General features: G+C 38.5%; 1 protein-coding gene across 1 annotated transcript; it reads right to left on the minus strand.

The window, feature by feature from the left end:
* Nucleotides 1-34: 34 nt before the first annotated feature.
* LOC106624373 (uncharacterized) lies at nt 35-22841 on the minus strand. Its single transcript, XM_014244097.3, has 3 exons — nt 22345-22841; nt 1193-1509; nt 35-1104 (listed from the first exon to the last, which is right to left on the minus strand). The coding sequence occupies exons 2-3, from the start codon at nt 1317-1319 to the stop codon at nt 701-703; spliced, it is 531 nt and encodes a 176-aa protein (XP_014099572.1). The 5' UTR covers nt 1320-1509; nt 22345-22841; the 3' UTR covers nt 35-700.
* Between the last annotated feature and the right edge of the window lie 358 nt (nt 22842-23199).

The raw sequence follows: 23199 nt of genomic DNA on the forward strand, positions 1-23199 counted from the left end.
ATGTAAGAACTCCCTTAAGTAAACATTTAGCACATTCAGGAATAATAAACGCATTGGAAGTGTTTTTATTTTCAAACTGTTTTTTCGGTCAAAATGTTTTTGCTTTAGATTTGCATATTTATTATGGACATAGGTGTGTGTGTGTATGTACATATATATTCACATTTGCCTGTGTTAGTATAAATTCTTCAAGTTAATTGGTATGCATTATGTATTTAGAACAACATTTACTCTTGCTAAAAGCCTCTTTCATTCCCAATGGTGTTTTATAAAAACACGCCGCCGCCGCTCGCTTCTACCGGGGGTGACGTCTTACTGCGCAGGTTGTACGCTGAAAAGCACACAACTTGCATATTTGACTGGACTGTTTGCTATGTGTATATATGACATGTATGTGTGTTGTCAATATGTGATTCAACTACTATGTAGTATATGTTTAGAAAAAATCTTTACAAAAATAATATACATTAATATTATAAAAAAGTATTTGGCCCACTATGAAATATGTCGATATACGAGTACTTTAACATATACATATGTATATATGTATAAAATCATAATCAGCCACGCTCATTTCAACGCAAATCAACTGTTATTGCCTATTTAAGCACACTCTAAAAGTTCTCTTGGAGTTACGCTGACGCTTGCACCCGCTGCCTTATTACATTGCACTCTGCATGCGTGACATCCCGCTTTATGTTCAGTTCGTGCCACCGCTCATGTGATTATCAATAATGAGTTGTATCACTCGCAAACAATCGCGTTGCCGCGCTGCCGTATTATCCACCAGCTGCTCGATGAATTGGCTGGATTCAATGCTGGTGCTGGGCGGTATATCCTGTGTGCACGATATGTACTTGTTGAATATGTCCGTATTGATGGAACTCGCCGGATAGCTTTGATCGCGTTTCAGTATCTTACTCAGCGATTGTGCTGAGCTCAATAGCTTGTCTTTGTTCTTTTGGTAAGCATTGATTTCTTTGAGATTTGCATAATCAGCGCTGGTGATTTCCACCGTGTGTGGCGGTGCAACTCCTTTACCAGCCGCCTTGTTCAGTCGCATTTGATATTTACGCTCCGACACGAAATTGCCCAGCAAATAGCCTGTGGAAAATAATTTAAATTTAAATTCATAACGTAGCGAAAAGCCAAAGTCATAAAAAATCTTTTACAATGCTGGACACATACTCACCCAGTATGAGCGTCAGGAAGGCGATTGTAAGCACGAGACTGACGCAAGTGCGCTTGGTGACATACTCGCGGAACTCGCGGGAACTGTTAGCACGTACAGCGGTCTCATAGCTCAGTACTTGATGCATCTTGCGGGGCTGGTAATGTGATAGCGCTGTCTCTGTGGTTATTTGTATGTTGTTGTTGACTTTTTAGTTGTACCTTCTTAAATGTTGTGTGGGTTTATGACGGTGTATTAACGTGCGCGTGTTACGCATATAAATTTGCTATTTTTTGGTAACATTCCGTCGGTGATAACGAAATACGAGCGAGTTTACGCTGAAAACAATAATTAAATATTAAATTACATTAAGCTTACATTTTAAATACAAGTTGTAAATTGGTGTCAGATACATATTTTATTCAAAGCGTATACATACAGTGAACTAAAAACAACTTGTACAATGAAATGTTTTCACTTTGAAGTGACTTTTCTTTTAACTATTTCAGCTTTTAAGCTGCAACTAACAGTAAAAATATGATAAAAACACCCGTTATAATAAATAATCAGGATGTTCAGACGAGTTGAAATCCGAGTATCTGTCTGTCCGTCCGTGCAAGCGATAACATGAGTAAAAATTGAGATATCTTAAAGAAACTTGGTACATATGTTCCTTGGCAAAAAAAGTGACGACGAGTTCAAAGATGGGCGTAATCGGAAAATTGCTACGCCCATAAAACGCCATAAATCTAAAACTTAAAAATTGCCGCAACTAACCCGCATTAATGAGCGGCCCCTGCGGTTTGAAAATTTCTTAAAGTGGGTGTGGCCCCTTTCCTCTAACAGGTTTAATGTATATATCTCGGAAACTATTCAAGCTATATCACCCAAATTTGCACAAGACATATCATTTCGACACCTCTTGCGACAGGATGAAAATAGGTGGAATCGGATGATAACCATCCTAGTCCCCGTATAACCTTTTATTAAAAACTGCTCAAACTGCGATAAAGCAATGCGCCAGAAATATTAAATTTTACATCCGGGATGACACAAAAGGACTATATAGGAGCAAGTGCCAAAATTGGACAAAGGACGTGGCACCGCCAACATTTAGGTGAAATCACATATCTCCGAACATACTCCACCAATTTCAACAAAATTTGGTACATAGGATTATTTTGATATTCCTAATTTTTTCACTTCCTGGTATACAAATCATGCACTAATTAAACTATTGGGATAAAATTTGCATGAATATTTCCTTTAAAGTATGCCGGCATCAATGTTTTCGGATAACAATATACCCTTGTGTCAAAAATGGGTTGAATCCGATCAATAATTCCCTTAGCTCTCATATACCTAACGTCGTCTAACTAATACTCACTCTTGAGCTCGATCACTGGATTGAAGTCCCAATTTAATGCTATACACTTATCTTACCAATTCCAACAACTTAACACTTATTTCTCGCTATTCGAGTTTACAACTTATTACTTACAGTTTAATTGTTCTTTACACGGCATTACTGTAATTAGAAATGTCTGTGGTAGTAAATCTTTAACAAAAGTTCGCTACTAGAACATTCTGGCAACTACGAATTCGCATTTGCTTCTGACAGTTTATCGTCGATTCTAATTTGTATTAGAATAAATTGGTATTCGTGTTCGCTACACTGCCCTCCACCTAAGTCTGATCGTCCCGATTAGACATATTGCGGTAGCAAACACTGCAAGTCGTTCCAGATGAACCACCTTCATTTTATTCCTTGGTCTTCCAATGGTCTGTATGTGATACACTACATTATTAAGTCGTTTCATAACCTGGTATGGTCCTTGCCAATTACACGGTAATTTGGGAGATAACCCTTTCTTTCGTTGTGGGTTAAATAAAACCCTCAGAGTTCATTGCCTTGTCGTATTTTGCTCTCATTTTATCGCCCATAATTTTGGTTCGCTGTCTCGCCATAACATGTATATCCCTCATCTCATCTTCTAGGATGCTGTTGAATTCTTTAGCATTCCTTCCTCCGTTGGCGTTAATTCCAAATTTCAAATCAATCGGTAGTCGAAGTTCATTACCAAAACTTACCCTTGCTGGAGTCTGCCCCGTTGTTTGATGTACAGCAGACCGATAAGCCATCAGGAACAAGGATATATGGGTATCCCAATCGTTTTGATACTTGTCCACAACTTTTCTCAAATATTTATAACGGGTTTTCCGGATACCCAGTTTCTGGCATATCTCCTATATTAGAGCGGATTCAAAATTTCTTCCTTGGTCAGAATGTAATTCTATTGGAACCCTATATCTCGATACCCAATTGTTGGTGAATACATCCGCTACTGTTCCTGCCGTCTGACCATTTGCTGGCATAGTCCATGACTACCAAAACATATTTGTTTCCTAATTTACTGATAGGAAATGGACCAGCTACATCCATGGCTACTCGCTCAAACGGCGCACCTGAATTGTACTGCCTTATCTGACCATGACTCCTGGACCTCGGCCCTTTAGCAGCAATGCACTCGATACAATTGGCGATCTACTCCGTAACTGATTGACGACAACAAACCCAATAAAACCTTTGTTTTAATTTCTCCAAGGTTTTATTGATACCCATGTGTCCTCCACTTGGACCGTTGTGCAGCTCATTGAGAACTTCGGGAATTCTTACTTTCGGAACAATCATCAGAGCTCGGGAATTTTGCTCATCTTCGCTTTCCTATACGCGAGGCAAGCAGCCAGAAATCTTCTTTCTGACATTTCCGTAGCTCCTCAGGATTCCAGTCTGTTGTTGTAGTCATTAATCGGACATCTATAATGTCTTCTTTGGCCTCAGCTTTCGAACAATGTCTACATTTCAAATTACATAGACGGCGGGAGATGGCATCAGCATTTCCATGACTACTAACTTTGCGATGTTCTATAGAGAAGTCGTAACTTTGGAGTCTCTCAATCCACTGTGCCAACTGTCCTTCTGGGTTCCTGAATTGTAGAAGCCATTTTAATGCTGCATGATCTGTTCTCCCTCAAAATCGCTAGTCATAATGGTACTTATGAAAATGTTTGATTCATTTCACCAACGCCAGTAATTACTCCGAGTAACAAAATAATTTCTCTCTGGCTTGCTTATGGTCTGGCTGTAATACTCAACCACTTTTTCATGCCCATCAATGACTTGTGATAGAACGTCTCCTATTGCAAATCCACTAGCATTCGTATCCAAAATAAACGTTGATCCTGGGATCGGGTATGCTAACATTGCCGCAGTTTTTGCCTATAAGTAAGTTTGGTGTAGATGCTTTTGTGGCATCAACAATCTACCACTTGTTTGGCCCATAGTCTCCATCTGCCCAAATAACTGATTTTGGTGGAATCTGCTGACTCTGTTGTTATTATCACTTACGTTGTACTTATTATCGTAAGCGAACATAAGTGGCACTTCCATATTTGTATAGGTCATAATGACTTCGTCGACGATATCTGCCACTATAAAATTGTGTAACACCGCTGTCTTTCCAATTACCATACCCAACGTAACTTTTCCGAGAACTTGGGTATCTTCTCCAGTTGCAGTACGCGACTTTGCCCAGCTAATGGTCTCACTTCTTTATCAACCAGACCAGATCGAATTATGGAATGTAATGCATGCGTATCCACAGTCAGTATGCGCTTCGCCGTCTGCAAATCCACTAACGGTAACGTTACTCGTATTCCTGCTTATTTGTGAAATGGAGATTACAGGGCATTTGCTTGCGGGAGCTAGCCGATATCTTTTTCGGCTGGCTCGCTTTAGTTTAACGATTGGTTGAATTTGACATTTGCTTGATCTTCCTCAGCTTTGTGTTTACGTCCAACTGGATTATTGGGCTGGTTACAGTTACGTTCATATGGCCACTTTTTCCGCAGTTAAAGCATATAACCACACCATCATTTTTCTTATGCGCTTCCGTAGCTTTTTCCAGTGCTTTCAGCATGTTGTCAATTTTTCGGTTTCCGCAAACGTCAATTTTGGACATGATAACGCAGCGAAGCGTGTAGTGTAATCTCGTATCCATTGACGAAGGTCTGAATTTGCGTGTCCTCGATGTATTCCACGGATATATGTGCATAAGCTAAGTAAGCTACCCTCTCAATCTCTGTAGCAAACTCCTGCAACGACTCATTAGCTTTCTGGCGGCGATTTCGCAACTCCATATGGAAGAACTTCTTCCTGTGCTCACTACCATACCGTCTTTCTAATGCACCCAACAACGTTTCATAACTACTCGCCTCGCAGTTTGGAATGGTCTGTAATATCTCCGCTGCAAATCCTTTAAATGTAACGAACAATGCAGCTACTTTATCTTCACCGTTCCAACTATTTGAAGACGCCGTCTTTTCGAATTGAAGCTTAAAAATATGGAACGGAATAGTGCCATCAAAGGATGCAGGTTTTACCTTGGCGGAGACGATCTTTTAATTCGAAATTTTAAGTTCGCTACTAGAACATTCTGGCAACTACGAATTCGCAGGTGCTTCTGGCAGTTTATTGTCAATTCTGATTTGTTCTGGTATTTGTGTTCGCTACAATATTTATATATTTATAAAATTGCTTGTTAATAAGTTCTCAAGAACACATGCTCAATCTCAAAAATTAATGTAATCAGCCCTTTCATTTCAATGCCTCCAATAATTTTAGTATAGTTTTCGCTGACGGGAGGTAATATATAGTCATACAACCAAGTGAGTCTATGACCTTCAAAATAAGTGAGTATGATACCAAATTTCATTGTAATCCATTTACCATTTCGTCGAACAATGAACTTGATTTGCGCTGCATTTCTTAATATAAAGTTTTGCCAATTTGAAGGTATTTCCCCTGCCTTGATCCTTGCAAGTTGCAAGAGTATGAAATGTTTGGTTATACCCGAACTTAGGCCCTTCCTTACTTATTACTGCCGGTTTCGAACATACAGGTTAGTTGAAAAGTTTCTCTCTCACCAAGAAATATCACTACTAGCTCCAATTTTATTTTCTCAAGTTGGTACATTTGTCGTGAGAAGTCATGCAAAGTTACAAGTGATTCTGTCAATTAATTATTTGTTTACTAGCCAATTGAAATTGACGTGTCAGAGTATTTTTTTAATATGGAAAAAACTGAATATCGCGCAGTGATTAGATTCTTTATTTTGAAAGGTTTAAAAGCAAAGGATATTTATGAACAATTGTTAGAAGTGTATAAGGAGTCTTTACTTTCAAAACGCACCGCTTAATTTTGGGCTAGTGAATTTAAATGTGGTCGTACTAGGCTGGAAGATGATCCACCCGAAGGACGACAAAAAACCGCCACCATACCATCATTGACCAAGTTCATAATATTGTTAGTGGAGATCCAAGTTTGATTAAGCGTGAAATTGCTAATGCCATTGGAATCTCAGGCGAACGAGTACTTCATGTTTTACATGGTCAGTTTATTGGGATGCAAAAACAATTTTGTTGATTGTTTATCTGCAGAAAGGTAAAAAAATCAACTCTGAGTAATATTAGAGCTTTTCGGATTATCTGGATAAAAAAAAATTAGTGAGAAAAGACCTGGATTTGCCTTCTAGCGACTGCTACGTCTTCAGAAAGCTGAAACAATTCCTTCGTGGCAAGCGTTTTTCGTCCAATGAAGAAGCTATTACAGTCGTAGACGGGTATTTTGCAAAGCAAAGTCATTATAGGGATGGTATACAATTATTGGAGGATCATTGGAATAAGTGTATTGGCAGGCCTGGTTGCGATGGGACCAGCTATAAAGTGCTAAAGGGCAAAAAAGAAAATTTCAAATTATTAAGATGCATATGTTAACTTAAGCGACTAGAGGAATAATGAAGATGCAACATGCGGTCCCAAGCATATAAAACCCTCTTGCAGCTACAAGCAACACGTCGGTGTACTTAAGCACCGTCCACTTTCCTGCTGATTTAAAAGTAATTCAACTGCATACACAGACAAACAGGCACACGAACTATTATGAAAATGTTGCATTGTTGGTGTTTGCTGCGGCAGCAACCAGCTACTGTTCTACTTTTCCGCCATCATTGTGACATTGAATCATTTCTCCGCATTTTACACGTCTCACGCATTTGATTGAATAAAAGTCTTACTGCCAAGCCCTATGAAAGCACTAACAAACAAGAAGCACTGTTGGCTAAGTGAGTTATACAAAGCCCTATTTACTTACTTTTTTAGTCACCTAAGGGAGCTTGAATTAAATTAAAGAATTTACAAAGTATATACATATTTACAGACGATTGTCACTTAAATGCCGTCGTGTATTTAATGGGCCACTGCCAAATAAATAGATCAGTCAAGGTTAAGGGGCAGTGAATTGGTCTACATATACAGGTAGATAGGTATGCCTGTGTATGACTTTGTGTTGAGTCGGCAGGAGCTTTTGTTGTCTTTTGCTGTTGCCAAATAAATCGGTTTGCACCTGCCAAATTTCCGATCAATAATTAAACTTTGGGCTATGCAACACATGTGCTGAAACATGCCACGATGGGCATTGGCCAAGAAGATACCTTATACATATTTGTGTTTCATGTGTTCGTGTGTATGTAATAATCTGCGAAAGATTTATAACACGTTATAGTATATCGTCATCTAAAATGCAAAATAACGTATCATCAAATAATTCGAAATTGAGTTTTTTAGTGATTACGATTCACTACATCATATAATATTATGATACATATGGTATATACAAATTTCTAAGCTCTGCTATCAGATATAACCAAAGTAACGGGTGATCCAAGTAGAGGTACTTTTTTCAAAAGCTTTTTTTTGACAGATCACGCATGAGTCGTGCCAAGCTGTCATGTTATTTTTGTTCAGTATTGTTAGGCAATTTATCACGTAAAAACTTATGCCTGAACAACGTTTACAAATCGTTCAACTTTAGTACAAAATACAGCTTGTGCAAAAACTGAAGCCGCTCGATCTTCCCAAGCGACATCGCTTCGGTCTATAGGCTCTTAAAAACTTCCAAGAAAATCCGACGTTTTGAAACCAAATTTCGTTCTGTGAGGTGTCCCATTTCTGGCTCAATGGGTATGTAAACAAGCAAAATTGCCGCATTTGAGACGAAAAGTAACCTGAAGAGATTCAATAGCTGTCATTTTATCCAGAAAAATCAACGATTTGGTGTGGTTTGTGGGCCGGTGGAATCATCGGTCCATATTTCTTCAAAAATGATACCGGTGAGAACGTAACCGTCAATGGCGACCATTATCGCGCACTGACAACCGACTATTTGATACCTGAAATTAACGCTCGTGATCTCAGCGACATTTGGTTTCAACAAGACAGCGCCACTTCCCAGATATCGCATTAATCAATGAATTTATGGAGAGAACACTTCAGTGAGCAGCTAATTTCACATTTTGGCCCGGTCCTTCTTTTCCTTCTCCTGTAAACTTGTGAAAAGTGATGTTACGTTATTTTGCATTTTAGGTGACGATATGTAGATATATAAACATAACTTATTACTCGTCGCTAGCAACTTTTTCAGATTCAAAGTGGTTAATTAACAGAGGGTTCTACGACAGACAGTTTTCACGACATTCGTGTCTATGAAACCGGAACGCACCTGGATTTTTTTACCCACAAAAGCTTTTTATTCGTCACAATTCCTCGAAGCGAAAGCAACAGCAGTAACAAGCACACGAAAACTGTGGAAAATGTCCCAATTTGAGGATGTTTTTTTGAAAACAGTGAACAAAACCAAAGTTATGCCCAGGGATCTTTATTTCCTATATGAATCATTAAATGTTTTAACTTTTCTAATCCTGAGATGAAAAAGAAAATGGCTCTGTGCGTTGGTGTCAAGAATGTTCATAGAAAATGAAATATTTATCAAGAAAAGACGTTAACTTCGGCTGCACCGAAGCAAGAATACCCTTCACAAATAAAGAAATCATACAAGAACTTAATTTTGATCTTCAGTTTGTATGACAGCTATTTACTTGTATATGCTATAGTGTTGCGATATCCCTCAGTTTTTGAGACATCGATCTGAAATTTTACAAACGTTCTTTTCTCTCCAAGAAGCTGCTCATTTGTGGGATTCGCCGATTAAAATCAAGTTATTGTATGGAAAAAATGTTTATTTGGCAAGTTATTTGCACAGATTCCAGATTAGATCACTATACCATATAGCTGTCATACAAACTAACCCTTTTGTTGAGCTTGGATATTTCTAATTAAACGAGTTGGTTTATATAAAAAAAGTATTATTTTATTTACATGTACAATACTATATGCAACAAATTAGGAAGGGATAAGCTCGGATGTAACCGAACATTTTATACTCTTGCAACTTGCAAGAATTAAAGACCGGGAAATTCCTTTAGGTGCTGGCAAAACTTTATTTAAAAAATGTTGTGAAAGAATTAAAAATCCATTATTCGATGAAAACGTGGGTAAATTGCAATCAAATTTGGTATCATCTTGAATTATATTGAAGGCCATAAACTTAGATTTAGTTTTATTGCTATATTTTAGTTCGCGTCAGCTAAAATTATATTAAAAACACCTTCAAATGAGATATTTGAATGTGAAAACAACTCGGCTGAAGAGACTAAATTTAGAATATTGAGTTGATGTCGAAAACGTTAACCAGAGGATCGGAATTCATTATATGAGAGATATGAGATTTGGAACAAAGTATAGACCAATTATATTCTAATTCAGCGATAAAATACATAATTTTCAAGAAAACTTGTCCATTTAAGTTTATTAAACTATCACACATTTTGACCAATGCGAATGGTTTAAAGTCAGATGGAAAAACGGAAATCAATATATTGGGGATAAAGAAAGCGACGGGCTGATTGCATTAATTTTGACATTGCTCAGATGTACTCGAGAACATATTTTGAAGTATTTTTATATACTAATAATACTCACTGACCGACATATTCGGCATAAAACTTGTTAGAATAACGATACTCATTATAAGTAGTATATGAGAGTTGGGGGTAGTATTGACCCGATTTTTTCATTTTTTGGCAATACCACATACTACTAACACAGACTAAAGTAAAGTAGTAACCAAGTCCAATGTTCTCAGGGTTTCATTAAGGTATCTCACATACCATTACCAATCATATAGAGTAAAATCAGTTTGATGTTCGAAAATCCTGATATTAGTTATATGGGGATTAGGTCAAATTTTTACCCAATTTTATCCATTTTAGACAGAAAGATACACTGTTATGATTAAAACACCGATATATGCGTTATAAAGTCACCCGGAAGTTCAAAAATTATTGGGTTTATGGGGGCTAAGGGAAGTATTGACTCGATTTAATCCATTTTTGAAATACAGACATACTATTATCAGGAAACGATCCTCTCTGAATTTCAATTATTCGTTGGCAACCTTGGCGCCTAAACCAAGTAAATTGCTGCCCGCTATAAAAAAAGTTAAGTGAAGCAACTCGAAAATGTTAGTTGGGAAACCCGGCAGGACGTTGAAGGGAAAGGGGGGTAAAGAAGCAGAGAAATAGCTGTTCCACAAATTACATCAACAACTTCTAAAGTCGGACTCAACATCACTTGGACTTTGACCTACAAAGAAGTCCCTGTACCAGAGAATGTTAATACATTATTGCGATCGTTCAACTTGCTTCGTTCTAGCTGTTCTCGCAAAATGCAAAAAGTGCAAGCATCAGAGAACGTGTATTTAAGAATGTATGTGTGATTTTCACATTTGTTACTACCCATCAATAAGGGAATATTCAATAAACCAAAACGTATGAACATATTTTCCTGAAATATTTTAATTATCTCAGGCAGTAAAATATGCTTTTAAAGTAATTGAATTGAAATCAGTTAAAATGTCAAAAAAAAAAATGGAATAAGAATTAAGATTTTTGATTTACAGAATTCGGACGTAAGCGTTTTTATTCGGAATGGCTTAACTCCTTCACGCTTACGACCTGTGCAAAAGTGAGATCGCTGCCGCTTAGCCACTGTTTTATTGTTATCCTTTGACTATTAGATACCTATAGTTCATGCAACCAATGCAGAATGTGTTGTAGAATTTATCTATTAATTACTTATTTTATTGTAAATTCTGGAGCTTTAACCAATAATCCTCTTATATAATTCGAAGGATTATTTTAAATTACAAAAATTAGTATTTTTTGGTAAGATGCAAATGTAAATCAGCATGCGCATAATTGATGTAAGAACATTCTTTGTATCTATTTATAGCTTTTTCTCCATTTCGGTCATTGTGTAGTGTATTTCTAAAATTTCGAAGTTGTATTTTTCGATGCTTCCTCTTCTCTCAAATCTCAAATTAGTATTTTTTAACATTTGCGCCTTCTCTATTAATTAATATTCTCTGGCTATTAGAAAGGCAGTGTTGCCAATAGTTTTAATTGTAAAATTCTTCATGAAAATTGTTTTAGAAAACCAAAATAATTTATTTATCATATAAAGTAATTTAAAAGACAGCTATATCATGATTAGTACCCAGCCACCTGAAGCCCTCGGGAAGCAATAAGCCATCCTTAAAAAACAAAATAAGATCACACTCGTGACTAATGATATCGTCCACATTACGAAACTGATGAAAAAGAATTTGCTCTGAAAACAGAGTGGATTGTAAAGAAAAACAAAAGGCCTAGTAATAACGTAAGGCTGAAGCTTTAGCAGAGGTGATTACAAAAGAAAATGCATCGTCATCGAGTTCTGAAACAATTAAACATCATACACCGAAGTATGAACCGCGTTCTTCGCCCATTATGACTTTAAATATCCTAATTATCAAGAGTTAAATAACCAAACTAAAGATATTGCGAAAAGTATATATGTGTTAAAACTTTTAAATAACGACATTCATAAAATAAGTGTCACATCCAGTGATTACTAAAGATCGGTGACAAAAATATTGACTGCACCGGGAGTACCATGGTGTTTCTACGAAGGCAAACAAACGCGACCTATAAATATTATGATTAAAAGCCTCCATCATGCGTGTAGTGTTAGTGCTTTTGCCGCTGATCTAAAAAAATAAGGATTAAATGTTCTAAAACAAAAGAGCCATTAAATATGTAGCTACCTCTGATACTAATGAAGATGTCAAGAAAAATGAAATTAAACATATTTTTCACTTCGTAGTTCTCATTGAGCCTGTTAAGAATTCTAAGCTTATTCTTCAATGTAAGAAGGCATTTGGACATACCAAGAATTTCTGCGGCGAAATGTCAAAATGCATTAAAGCAAATGCATTCACAACACACCTAGCTGAAACTTTTCGTCCAAATGAGAGTAGTGAAAATACGTACCTCAGTAGTGTTCAACCAGATCATGCAACAAACCCCATTTGTGAGGTCAAAAATGAAATTAAAAGGCTTGAAGTTAAGAAAGCACTCGGATTCGATCTAATATCAGTTGAAGTATTAAAGCAGTTACCACACAAAATTTTATTAAAGTTCACCTATATCTTCATTTTATCAATCCGTCTGATGTATTTTCCAAGTCTCTGAAAAGTTGCAGAAGTTGTCATGGTTCCTAAATCTGAAAAGGATACACATATAGTCTCGTCACAAAGTAGTTTCACTACTTCCACAAATCTCAAAACTTTTTAAATAATTAATCCTCCAAAGATTAAACTCTATCATCGCTAAAAGGTAGTTAATCCCATCGCATCATTTCGGCTTTAGAAATAAGCGTTCTACAATAGAAGAAATTCGTAGAATCACCTCTAAAATAGAAAAAACCCTGGGAGAGGGAAAAGTGTGCTCAGTGGTATTCCTTGACCATGCGCAGGCATTCGCTAAGGTCTGGCACGAAGGCCTTATGCATAAATTAAAATTATGTTTTCCGGTTGAGTATTCTGCCCTGCTAGAATCGTATATTACCTCGAGATTTTCCCGTGTAAAATAAGGGAATAAATACTCTAAACTAAAAGATATTTAAGCAGGCTTACTACAGGGAAGTATTTTAGGACCATTTTCGTATATTATGTATACTAGAGATTTACTGTTAGCATCAAACAGTATGATTGCCCTTTTTGCTGATGACACGGCAATACTATGCGTCGAATACACAACAGAAAAAACGGCGATGCATATGCAAGATGCAATCAAATAGTCAAGAGGACTAGGGATTGGAGAATAAAACTAAACTGTGGCAAGTGACTCATGAGACTTTCACGAACGAAAAAATTACCTATCACCCTATAAGCCTTATTAATGAATGCATACCATATGTCAATACAGCCAATTATCTTGGCATTACGCTGGATGCTAAATTACGCTGGAAAGAGCAAATTAAGGTGAAAACAAGTAAGGAAGGGCTAAGTTCGGATGTAACCGAACATTTTATACTCTCGCAAAGTCAAATGGTATACTCGTCTGAGATTTCTTTGTGGATTGACTGATATTTCCGGTAGAAGGTCAACTATAGGCACTGGGGTCCACATATTTAGTACTTAGGGGCTTGAACAGTTTTGGTTCGATTTAGACAATTTTTAGTCAGAAGGTGGCATACTTTAAACGTATTATTCACACAAAGTTTTACCCCGATATAATCATTGTTGCTTGATATGCTTAGTGGAAAGTGAAAGAATCAGATGGAATTGAAAATGGTGTTATATGGGAAATAGGCGTGGCTGTAGTCCGATTTCGCCCATTTTCGCGCTATAACATAGAAATATGAAAATAACGTTATGTACAGAATTTTCTTGAAATCGGTTAAGCAGATCTCAAGATATGGGGTTTCACCTAAAAGTGGGCTGTGCCACGCCCACTGCCTAATTTTGAATTTTAAAATTTAATGTCTCTGGCGTGTTTAGTGCTTGATTTATAGCGCTTTTAGTAGTTTTTAACAGTACCGTTATATGGGGAGTGGGCGAAGTTGCCACCCGATTTCACCTATTTTCACACTGTAGGTAGAGGCTCTAAAAACATTTGCTTCCAGTGAATTTTGTTATTATTGCATTAGCGGTTTAGGAGATATGCACATTAAACCTATTAGGGGCGGGACCACGCCCACTTTAAAAAAAATTTTAACTGCAGATGCCCCTCCCTAATGTGATCCTGTATACCAAATAACAGTCTTGTATCTTATTGCGGAGCTTAGTTATGGCAATTTATTTGTTTTTGAATAATGGCGTTTTGTGGGCGTGGCAGTGGTCCGATTACGCCTATCTGCAATACCAACAGTCTTACGGTACCAAGAAACATGTCTACCAAGTTTCATAAAGATATCTCAATTTTTACTCAAGTTACAGCTTGCACAGACGGACGGACAGTCACCCGGATTTCAACTCGTCTCTTCATTATATATATATAACCCTATATCTAACTCGAATAGTTTTAGGTGATACAAACAACCGTTAGGTGAACAAAACTATTATACTCTGTAGCAACAGGTTGCGAGAGTATAAAAATGATTGAACTTAACCTGAAATTGTCAAAAATATAATGGCTAATTGGAGGAAGGTCAAACCTGTCCATACACAACAAACTACTTTTATACAAACAAATCAGCAAGCCGGAATGGTCATATAATGCGCAACGCAGGGTCGCGCCAATGATAGAAGCATAAATATTATTCAACGTTTCCAAAATAAGGTGTTAATGAGTATTGTTCAGGCCCCTGGTACAACACAAAATGTTGACATTCATCGCGACTTAAATGTAAATACAGTCGCTGAAGAAAGAAGATTTCAGGCAGAGGCTACAAAAGATTTAATGAACATGTGAATGAGGAAGTGAGAAAGAGGAGACTCTTAGAAAGATGTCTCTCAAGTCTCACCACATAATTTAGCTGGTAGTTAGAATACTAAGAACTTCAAGGAACTACGATTTTCTTAGTTATCTTTGTAAACTATTAAAATAAAACTTCTCGTTAGTTTATAAAACTAGTTGTAGTGCTATCAAACATTGTTATCGTTTTAAAAATGATTGAAATAAAAAAAATATATATATCTCACACATTGACCGATATTTTAGATAAAAATAACTATACACTGCCTGATCCGTCTTTTCACTATTGACTAAAGGTTTTCAATCGGATTCAGGTCGGGACGTTGTGCTGGCCACTCCATCAATTTAAAATGTGGTTTTCCAATTCATTCCTTTACAAGTTTTGCTGTTTACTTCAGAAAAAAAAACTTTCTTGTTCGGGATAAGCACATTTCTCAATAAAATTCCGGATAGAATTTGGAGATCGTTCTTTTTTCGCATGAAAAATGAAGAGGACCAACATGCCACCATGTAAAGCATCCCCAAAAACTTATATTTCCACCGACATTTTTAAAAGTTTGTTATACATGGTGTCTTTGTATACGTTCTCCGGGTCTACGCCTGCAGTATTGCTCCGTCTGACTGAAAACGGTTAAATTTGGACTCATCAGACCAGCCAACACGTATCCAAATTTGAGCCTAGCCCGAAACCATTTTAAACTGGACTAAGAATATCAAAAATAGCATAAGAACAAATATAACGGTGAATTTGGCTGACGTGCCAAGCCCATTGTTTAATTTTTGTATTGGCTCCTATAAAGCTTAATTGTACCATCCTATGTGTAAGCTTCAACGTCTCTGACTGATTCATTTATTGAGTTTTCACACAGTTTGAATCAAAACAATTATACTTGTATGAGGAGTGGGCGGGTACATCGCCCGACTTCAATCACGCTGTCGATAGGGGTGCTAAAAATACTTGTTCTGAGTGCATTTGGTTATTACAGCTTTACCGGTTTAGAAGATAGGTACACTAAATCTATTAGAGAGCGGGACCACGCCCACTTAAAAAAAAATTTTAACTTGCAGATGCCCCGCCCTAATGTGACTCGTAATTCGAAATAACAGTCTTGTATCTTATTGTGGGGCTTCTACTTTTACTTTCTACATTTAGGTAAGAGTCAGATACTTTATCACACCATTATCAACCAAACAATCCTTTACATTACATTAAAAAGGCTTGAATGGGTTCTTCGGCTAATATCGAAGATCGATAGGAGCTTCTGTCACGTGGAGTTATCTTTAGTTATACCTATTATATTATTATTATACACATGATTATCTTGGGTGGGAGCCAAATTTGGAAATTTTTAAACGGATAGAGTTGTCTACTCAGCTGTCGGTTTTAAACAAATTGGTTCATTTAACCCATATATCGTAAATTTAAACGATGCTTTTTAACTCTTCTGTGGGCTGCCATATATAGGGGTTAATGAGATAGATTATAAAAAGTCCACCAAAGTCGTCATTTATTACTGCTTGAATACTACTCTTCTAACTCAATGTTATATAATTAACTGTAATTTATTTATATTATTGTTAATAACGAAATCTATTTTCACAAGAAAGTATTTTTTTTTTTTGAAAATTAATAACAAAACTTTTTATTCAATCATAAAGGATAATGAATTGCTTTGGTGAAATTTCTTAAGCAATTTTTGGAACCAAACGAATTTCAATTATATTTCCTTGAACTGGAATATACTGTTAGGAATGTATTATATTATGAAAATCTACTAGATGTACATTTTTTGATCCGCTTGCAGACAACATTCCCGCACACAGCACACCACACATCAAATATAATATAGTATAACCACAAGAAAAGATGAAATAGAATAAAAATGAAATAAAATAAATGTGAAAGGAAACGTTATACAAGAGTTTGAGTACAAATATTTCGCTTAACCAACGATCACACATTATTTACATATATTTACATCTACTCTACTCTCCCTGCAGTTCGGCTTGCATCATGGTACTTTTAAAATGTTTAGTTTTGATCGGACAGCACAGCCACCCACAATAATCCTTTTTATGGTTGTGTCAAATGACTGGCATACATATATCGTGCACTTCCGTTGAACTTGAAATTGGAAAATCCGTGTGAAGGTGAAGCACCAAGGGAAATTTTATCAATTTATAAATATATGAACCAACGAGAAATGCGAGCGGTAATGGGAAAGAAATATTATGTAAGGTAAATTTTCACAGACAAGCTAAATAACAAATGATGCATGAGGGACGAACCCAGCATCGATTTCAAAGGTATCTGGTATTTATCTCATTCCATGAATACATAATATTATTATGTAGAGCTGGGGTGATGGGTTGCAGGCAAACGTCAAATAAGTGCAAATAATATTCTATCCGACAGCATTTTAAGAGTTTTTGAAAAGTTATTTATTCCACGAATTCTGGCCTCAAAGCTAGTGAGTGATTTTTGAAGACCAAGTTGAGGCCAATAAAAGATTGTGTGTTGCTAGGCAATTTATTGGTATCTTTATTCTTAGAATTGAAACACTTTAAATAAGTTATCTGTAAGAGTTATGAAATTAATGATTTCCACAAATAAGTGCGATTAGAAGGGATGTTAAATTTTGTTACTCAAGCTAATAGAGTAAATAAAATAATATACTATATTTGATGAACTGCAGAAAGTTAAGGGTAAATTTCGCTCATAATTCGCCTTAGAAAGTTTTGCTTGGGTATTTTTATAAACTCAGGTATAAAATAATTGCTGATAAAGTCATCTTTAAAAACTATAAATTAAATAACTTAAACGTAAAATGTAAATGTAAACGTAAACAATTAGATTACAAGCGGTTCAAGCACACTTGGTCACTAGCCAACTCATAGAATCGGTTCAGAGATAGATAATCTGCGATAAATTCGAAATCAGTTTAAAGATAACAAACTAAAAGCATTGTTGTAGCGCTACGGTGGCAAGCAGGCTGATCAGAAATCTTATCAGCATGTTAGCACACTTGAGTGGCCCAAAATGGTGCAAAGCGGGGTAAACGACAGAAAAGTGGGCCGAGCGAGCCCCACACTCCGATTTAGCAGCAGGGGACTCAGGAGGGGAATCCTCCGTCGGTAAGAAGTCACGGGTCAGATTTTTAGAGAAATCGATAAATTTGCCAGCTCATTACAGCTCGGTGTGTACGACCGCAGCACGGGAGATGGAGCCAACTTCCATGATGAGTGGAAGCGGGTAGCGGCTGCTATTTCCGCTGTATTTATTAAGGTGGTCAGGGGAAATCCTGGACCATCCTCTAATGTGAGAGTGGGGTGGCACCTTGGCATGCATGAAGTTATAAGGTGTGCCGACGAACAGGCGTTAGCTAGGGTAGGGGAAGTGTGGAAAGGAGCAAGGATCGAGGCGGTGACCAAATCGGATCTCCCGAAGCGGCTTCGGGTTCGTGTCTGGCTTCCGGCCGAAATCAAAGAGATGTTGCGCTACTGCAATCCATCTCTTCCCACCAAAAGTTGTAGGGTGATTATGCTGGAGAGGACAGATGAGAAGCCAGGGCGGATAACCCGCTGCCTCCAGCAGAGAGGGGGAAAGAGACCCACTCTAAGATGGATATCGACCTTATCCTCTCGGACGCGGTGGGCCCGGGGAGCGGATCGTTAGGTGATGATGGATCCGTCTTCAGTCTCGAGAGCCTGTTCCAGGAAGCTGTGGACTGTTGGAGCGTACTTTGAGGATGAAGATCCTTCAAATTAACCTGCACTCATAGGCGGCCTCCGCCGTTCTATTGCTTCCTTTAAGAAGAGACGAAGCCGACGTTGTCTTTATCCAGGAACCGTGGCTGAGTAGCGATGGAATTTCTGGATTATGGACAAAAAGCCATAAGCTCCTGGCGCCAAGCAGTTGTGTTTGTTGGTCAGTAACGGACTTAACGTTTTTCTTTTACCTATTTTCAGCAACGAGGATGTCGTCACTGCTGGGTTGATGGACAGTGCTGGGGAACTCTGGCTTGTTTCAGCCTATATGCCTCCCCTAAAGGAGCCGCACCTTTAATAGGCTCGGATGCCAATTCTAAGCACACCACCCGGATATTAACGCAAGAGGTGAGACACTTTTTGATTTTGTATGTGGTACGGACCCTTCTATTTGTAATAGGGGAAACTGCCCTACTTTTGTGACTGCTAGCAGGGTTAAAGTCCTTGATGTTATGTTAGCTTCTAGAGAAATTGCTCCCTTGATCTTGGAATGGAGAGTTGTAGACGACCATTCTTTCTCTGATCATAAATATATTGATTTTAGCTTGGACGCCTCGCACCCGGAGCTTAAAACCTATAGAAATTTCAGAAATACCAATCAGGACCTGTACTGCAATAAGCTTGGATCAGCTCTTCCAACCGCGCCCGACAGGAATTAGATGCTATCTGCTGACGTGATTTATGAGCTCGTCGAGGCTTTGAGCTCAGTCAGTAGAATTACTTTTGAAAGCTCCTGTCCTCTAAGAACTCGAAAAAGTAAAGAGAAACCCCCTTGGTGGACTTCGGAGCTAACGGAGATCAGATCTTCGAGCAGAAGACTCTTCAACAAAGCCCGTTAAGGTGGCTCTAGTGACGACTGGACGCTGTACAAGACTGGACTGACCGATGAGTTGGGGAAAGCCAAGAGAGCCTCGGGGAAAACCTTCTGCGGTCCTCTACATTGTAGTTGTCAGGAGTCCTGGTTAGACAACGAGCAGCAAGTAGTCGTTGAAGCTACTCCGGGATGCTCAGTTTCCGCTGAATCGCTATGCTGAAGAAGTGCCCCTGGGGGAGCTTCAGTAGGCCTGTGCAACGTTCCTGGATCCTTTGGATCAAAGTCACCTTACCTGGGCACTAAAATCATTCAATCAAATGGCCTGGTCCTGATGACATTATACCGGCGCAACTACAGCGTACGGTCAAGGTGTCATGCAGCTGGCAGGCCCCCACCCACTCGAACGGTGTTTGATTGGAACATGTCCCGAAGGCCTGGAGACAGTGTCAACACACAGGGAAGGGTACTTTCCCAACTACCCTGGATTTTGGTGGTAAACGACCTACTTAAAGAACTCGGGGAACGAGGCTGTCGGGCGATAGCCAACGCTGACGATGTCGTTCTTAGAGTTAAGGGAAAACTCCTAAATACCGTCTACGAATTAACTGAAGGGTACCTAAACGTGGTATCTAACTGGGCGAATAGGGGAAAGAGTTAAGAAGGCATCGCTATAGGGAAAAGGGGGGTACTCTTGCAAAGCTGGTGTTCCGGCTCTACGAAACCGTAGTCAAGCCAATATTGTTCTATAATGTGTTCGTCTGGTGGAGGGTCTGTGGAGCTTTTTCACGCATGAGTCGAAGTTAGGCGGGGGGGTTTTCTCCGTCAATCTTAGTTTTAGACTACCCGTTCACTGCAGTACTTTTCAGTATTGGCAGTATCGAGCTGGCGGTAGACGTAATGCTACGAAGTGAAGCCTCGTTTAGAGAAATGAGCATTCATTCCGATAGCAGAGCGGAAATACTAGCTGCGAGCGTGCGAACCGTGCAGTAAAAGCTAGTTAAGGAGTGTCTGTCTTCACTAGAAATACCACTTCAACATTTGCCTCCCTAGGGGGCCTGGTCACAGCGGAATCGCTGGCAACTGCAAAGCCGATGAGCTAGCTAGGGGGTCCCCACTCAAATCGGAATGGGACCGTGTTGGATCTCCATTGACGTCTTGCGTTCTAGCTCTAGACCAATGGACCTCGCGTGCAGTCAGCAGACGCTGATCGACGACCAATTTCTGTGCGACTGCGAGATCCTTCAGGCCGAGAGTGGAGCGCAGGAGGTCTGGAGAACTTCTCGCCTTGAGCAAAGTTCATCTCACCGCTATTGTAGGAGTTCTTACTGGACACTGTCCAATGGCCCCTCATGCGGTACGGCTTAAAATCCGTAAAATAAATTTTAGATACCACAACGGACCGGCGTTTTAAGCTGTCCAAGTGAGACCCTTCTTAGGATCGACCTCCTAACCTAACAACCGTTAGGTGAACAAAACTATTATACTCTGTGGCAACGTGTTGCAAGAGTATAAAAAAACTAAAAAAACACGCTAGACTGGAGAAGGGCGTAATAACTTGGTGTCAAACCCGGACCACAAGTTCCCGCAGCTTCCGGTGAGTGACTATCGATGGCTGGCCACTTTTGGGCGATTTCTTCAATTAGACGGTCTAATAGTTGACAGTACAAGTTCGAATTAAGAGTTTGATCGTAGGTGTGCAGCTCATAGTGAAAGATTCCCTGTCAATTTCACCATACACATAATAAAACTTTCCTGACCGTCAATCCGGTCCAGGCATTTGCGTAAGCTTACCGTAATTAGACCACGACCGTTTTCGCCTGACGTTGATCCCCAGCAACCATCAGCTCTAGAAATCGGTTCATAACTTTTTTGCGTCAACTTTTGTGGCACCCAAACATCGGGCTTTTTTTTGTATCCTGTCTTATTTAAATGGTTTCAAAAGCATTCTTGTACAATTTTTAGCTCTTGAGCAATTGAAACAGTGATTACAAAACAGTCGAATTCGACCATTTGCATTATTTTGTCGATATTTCCGACATTTGGCCTTCACATGTTCTCTTTGTTGATGTACATTTTTGAATCATGTTCAAACAATACGAGTTGTTTTTAGTATGAAATATTATCTTTCTAATGTCATATTGAAAAAATAATGTGTTTCTTGCTAGAAGACCATATCTCTCGAAGTTTTAACAGTTTCAAGTGAGCTCAGAAAAACTAATCGGCTATCGAAAAAACCGGTCGTTAAAACAACGGATTTTGTTGAAAATTTATATTTCGCATTATTCAGCGACTGATATTGATACCTTCACTAATCGCTTGTTAACTCTGCACATAACTCAGCGACAAACTAATTTTGTCCTTACATCCTCATCAAAATATAGTTTTGCAATAAAAGTGTTTATTTTCCACACACTTTGGGAACAATGAATGAAAAAGTTGTGCAAATATAATAATGTGAGTGCTATGAATATATTGACACTCAAATCTTCGTAAGAGCGGCTAACATCCATAAATTGAACGCCGACGCACAACTTTAAATCACAGTTACATCTTCATACAGCGAATGTACACAAAACTGCACACACGCAAAAATAGAAAGCGAGTACACAATGCATTAATTATGAAAATTTGTTTACATTCACAGTGAGTCACTCAGTCATTCAGTCAGGCAGCTCGGCAGTCACTCAAACAGGAAGTTGGGCACTAGCGAAAATAAGAAGAAGGCAGTGAAGCGTCAATGAACTCATGCCCGCCAGTGTGCTTGACACTCACATACACACATAGAGTAATTGTCGCTCTCGCTCCCCACAATTTAGCATCGTAAAACTTTCACTTACTCTTTTGTGCTGCCGCAACAACGAACACCACGAACGTGTAGAGGCCAAAAAACTTCACCAATCCTTGTTTGTTCGTATGTATTACACTATCCTTTTGATTTGCTTTCCTGTTTTCTTTTTTCACTTTTTATTTTTTACACACATTGATTTCTAATGGTTATTCAGTTTTGCATTCGTTTGCAATTACTTGCACCGAACAGCTCTAATACGAGTAATATTGGTTAGTGTGTGGTGGACTGTTGTCTGTGGAAAGCACCACATACTACCCCCATTGCGCTCCACAAGTACGTAGTGGAAAGCAGAACCTTATTCGTTTGAAAGGATGCGTTCTCCTTTTATTACTGTAACCACTTTTAACTTTACTGCTTGCCTGCAATGTGAGCAGTGTAAATTTAGAGCGTAGGGTCGAAGGAGCGCGCGCGCTTTTCCTTACTTAACGCGGTTTTACGGGAGTTTCTGGAGCTTCGAACTTTCCTGTCTGATTCCTTATCGGCTACTAAGCAATCCGGCAAAGGTTCGAGTATTTTATGCGCTACAACCAGAGAACTTAAATGAATGAAATGAATGTTGCTTTAAGTTCTCTGCTACAACTTGTTCGCATTCCACACAGTGCCTTTGCGGGTGGCGCTCATCAGCTGAGTTAATAAGAGAGAGATTGTTGCCTTGTGCCTATGGAGGATGGACCTTTATGCTGCCTCTCCAATTGATGGTGAATTCGCAATTTATAAGGAAACATAAGAGCACATGCTCGACTCTTTCGCAGAGAGGATTGGTATTGTGGAGAGTAAATTGGTAGTCTAACAAAGTAGCAGCTGAGTTTTGTTGTGAGTTGAAGAATAAAACTTGTTTTATTTT

This window comes from Bactrocera oleae, chromosome 2 (genome assembly GCF_042242935.1).
Source record: "Bactrocera oleae isolate idBacOlea1 chromosome 2, idBacOlea1, whole genome shotgun sequence".
Taxonomy (NCBI): domain Eukaryota; kingdom Metazoa; phylum Arthropoda; class Insecta; order Diptera; family Tephritidae; genus Bactrocera; species Bactrocera oleae.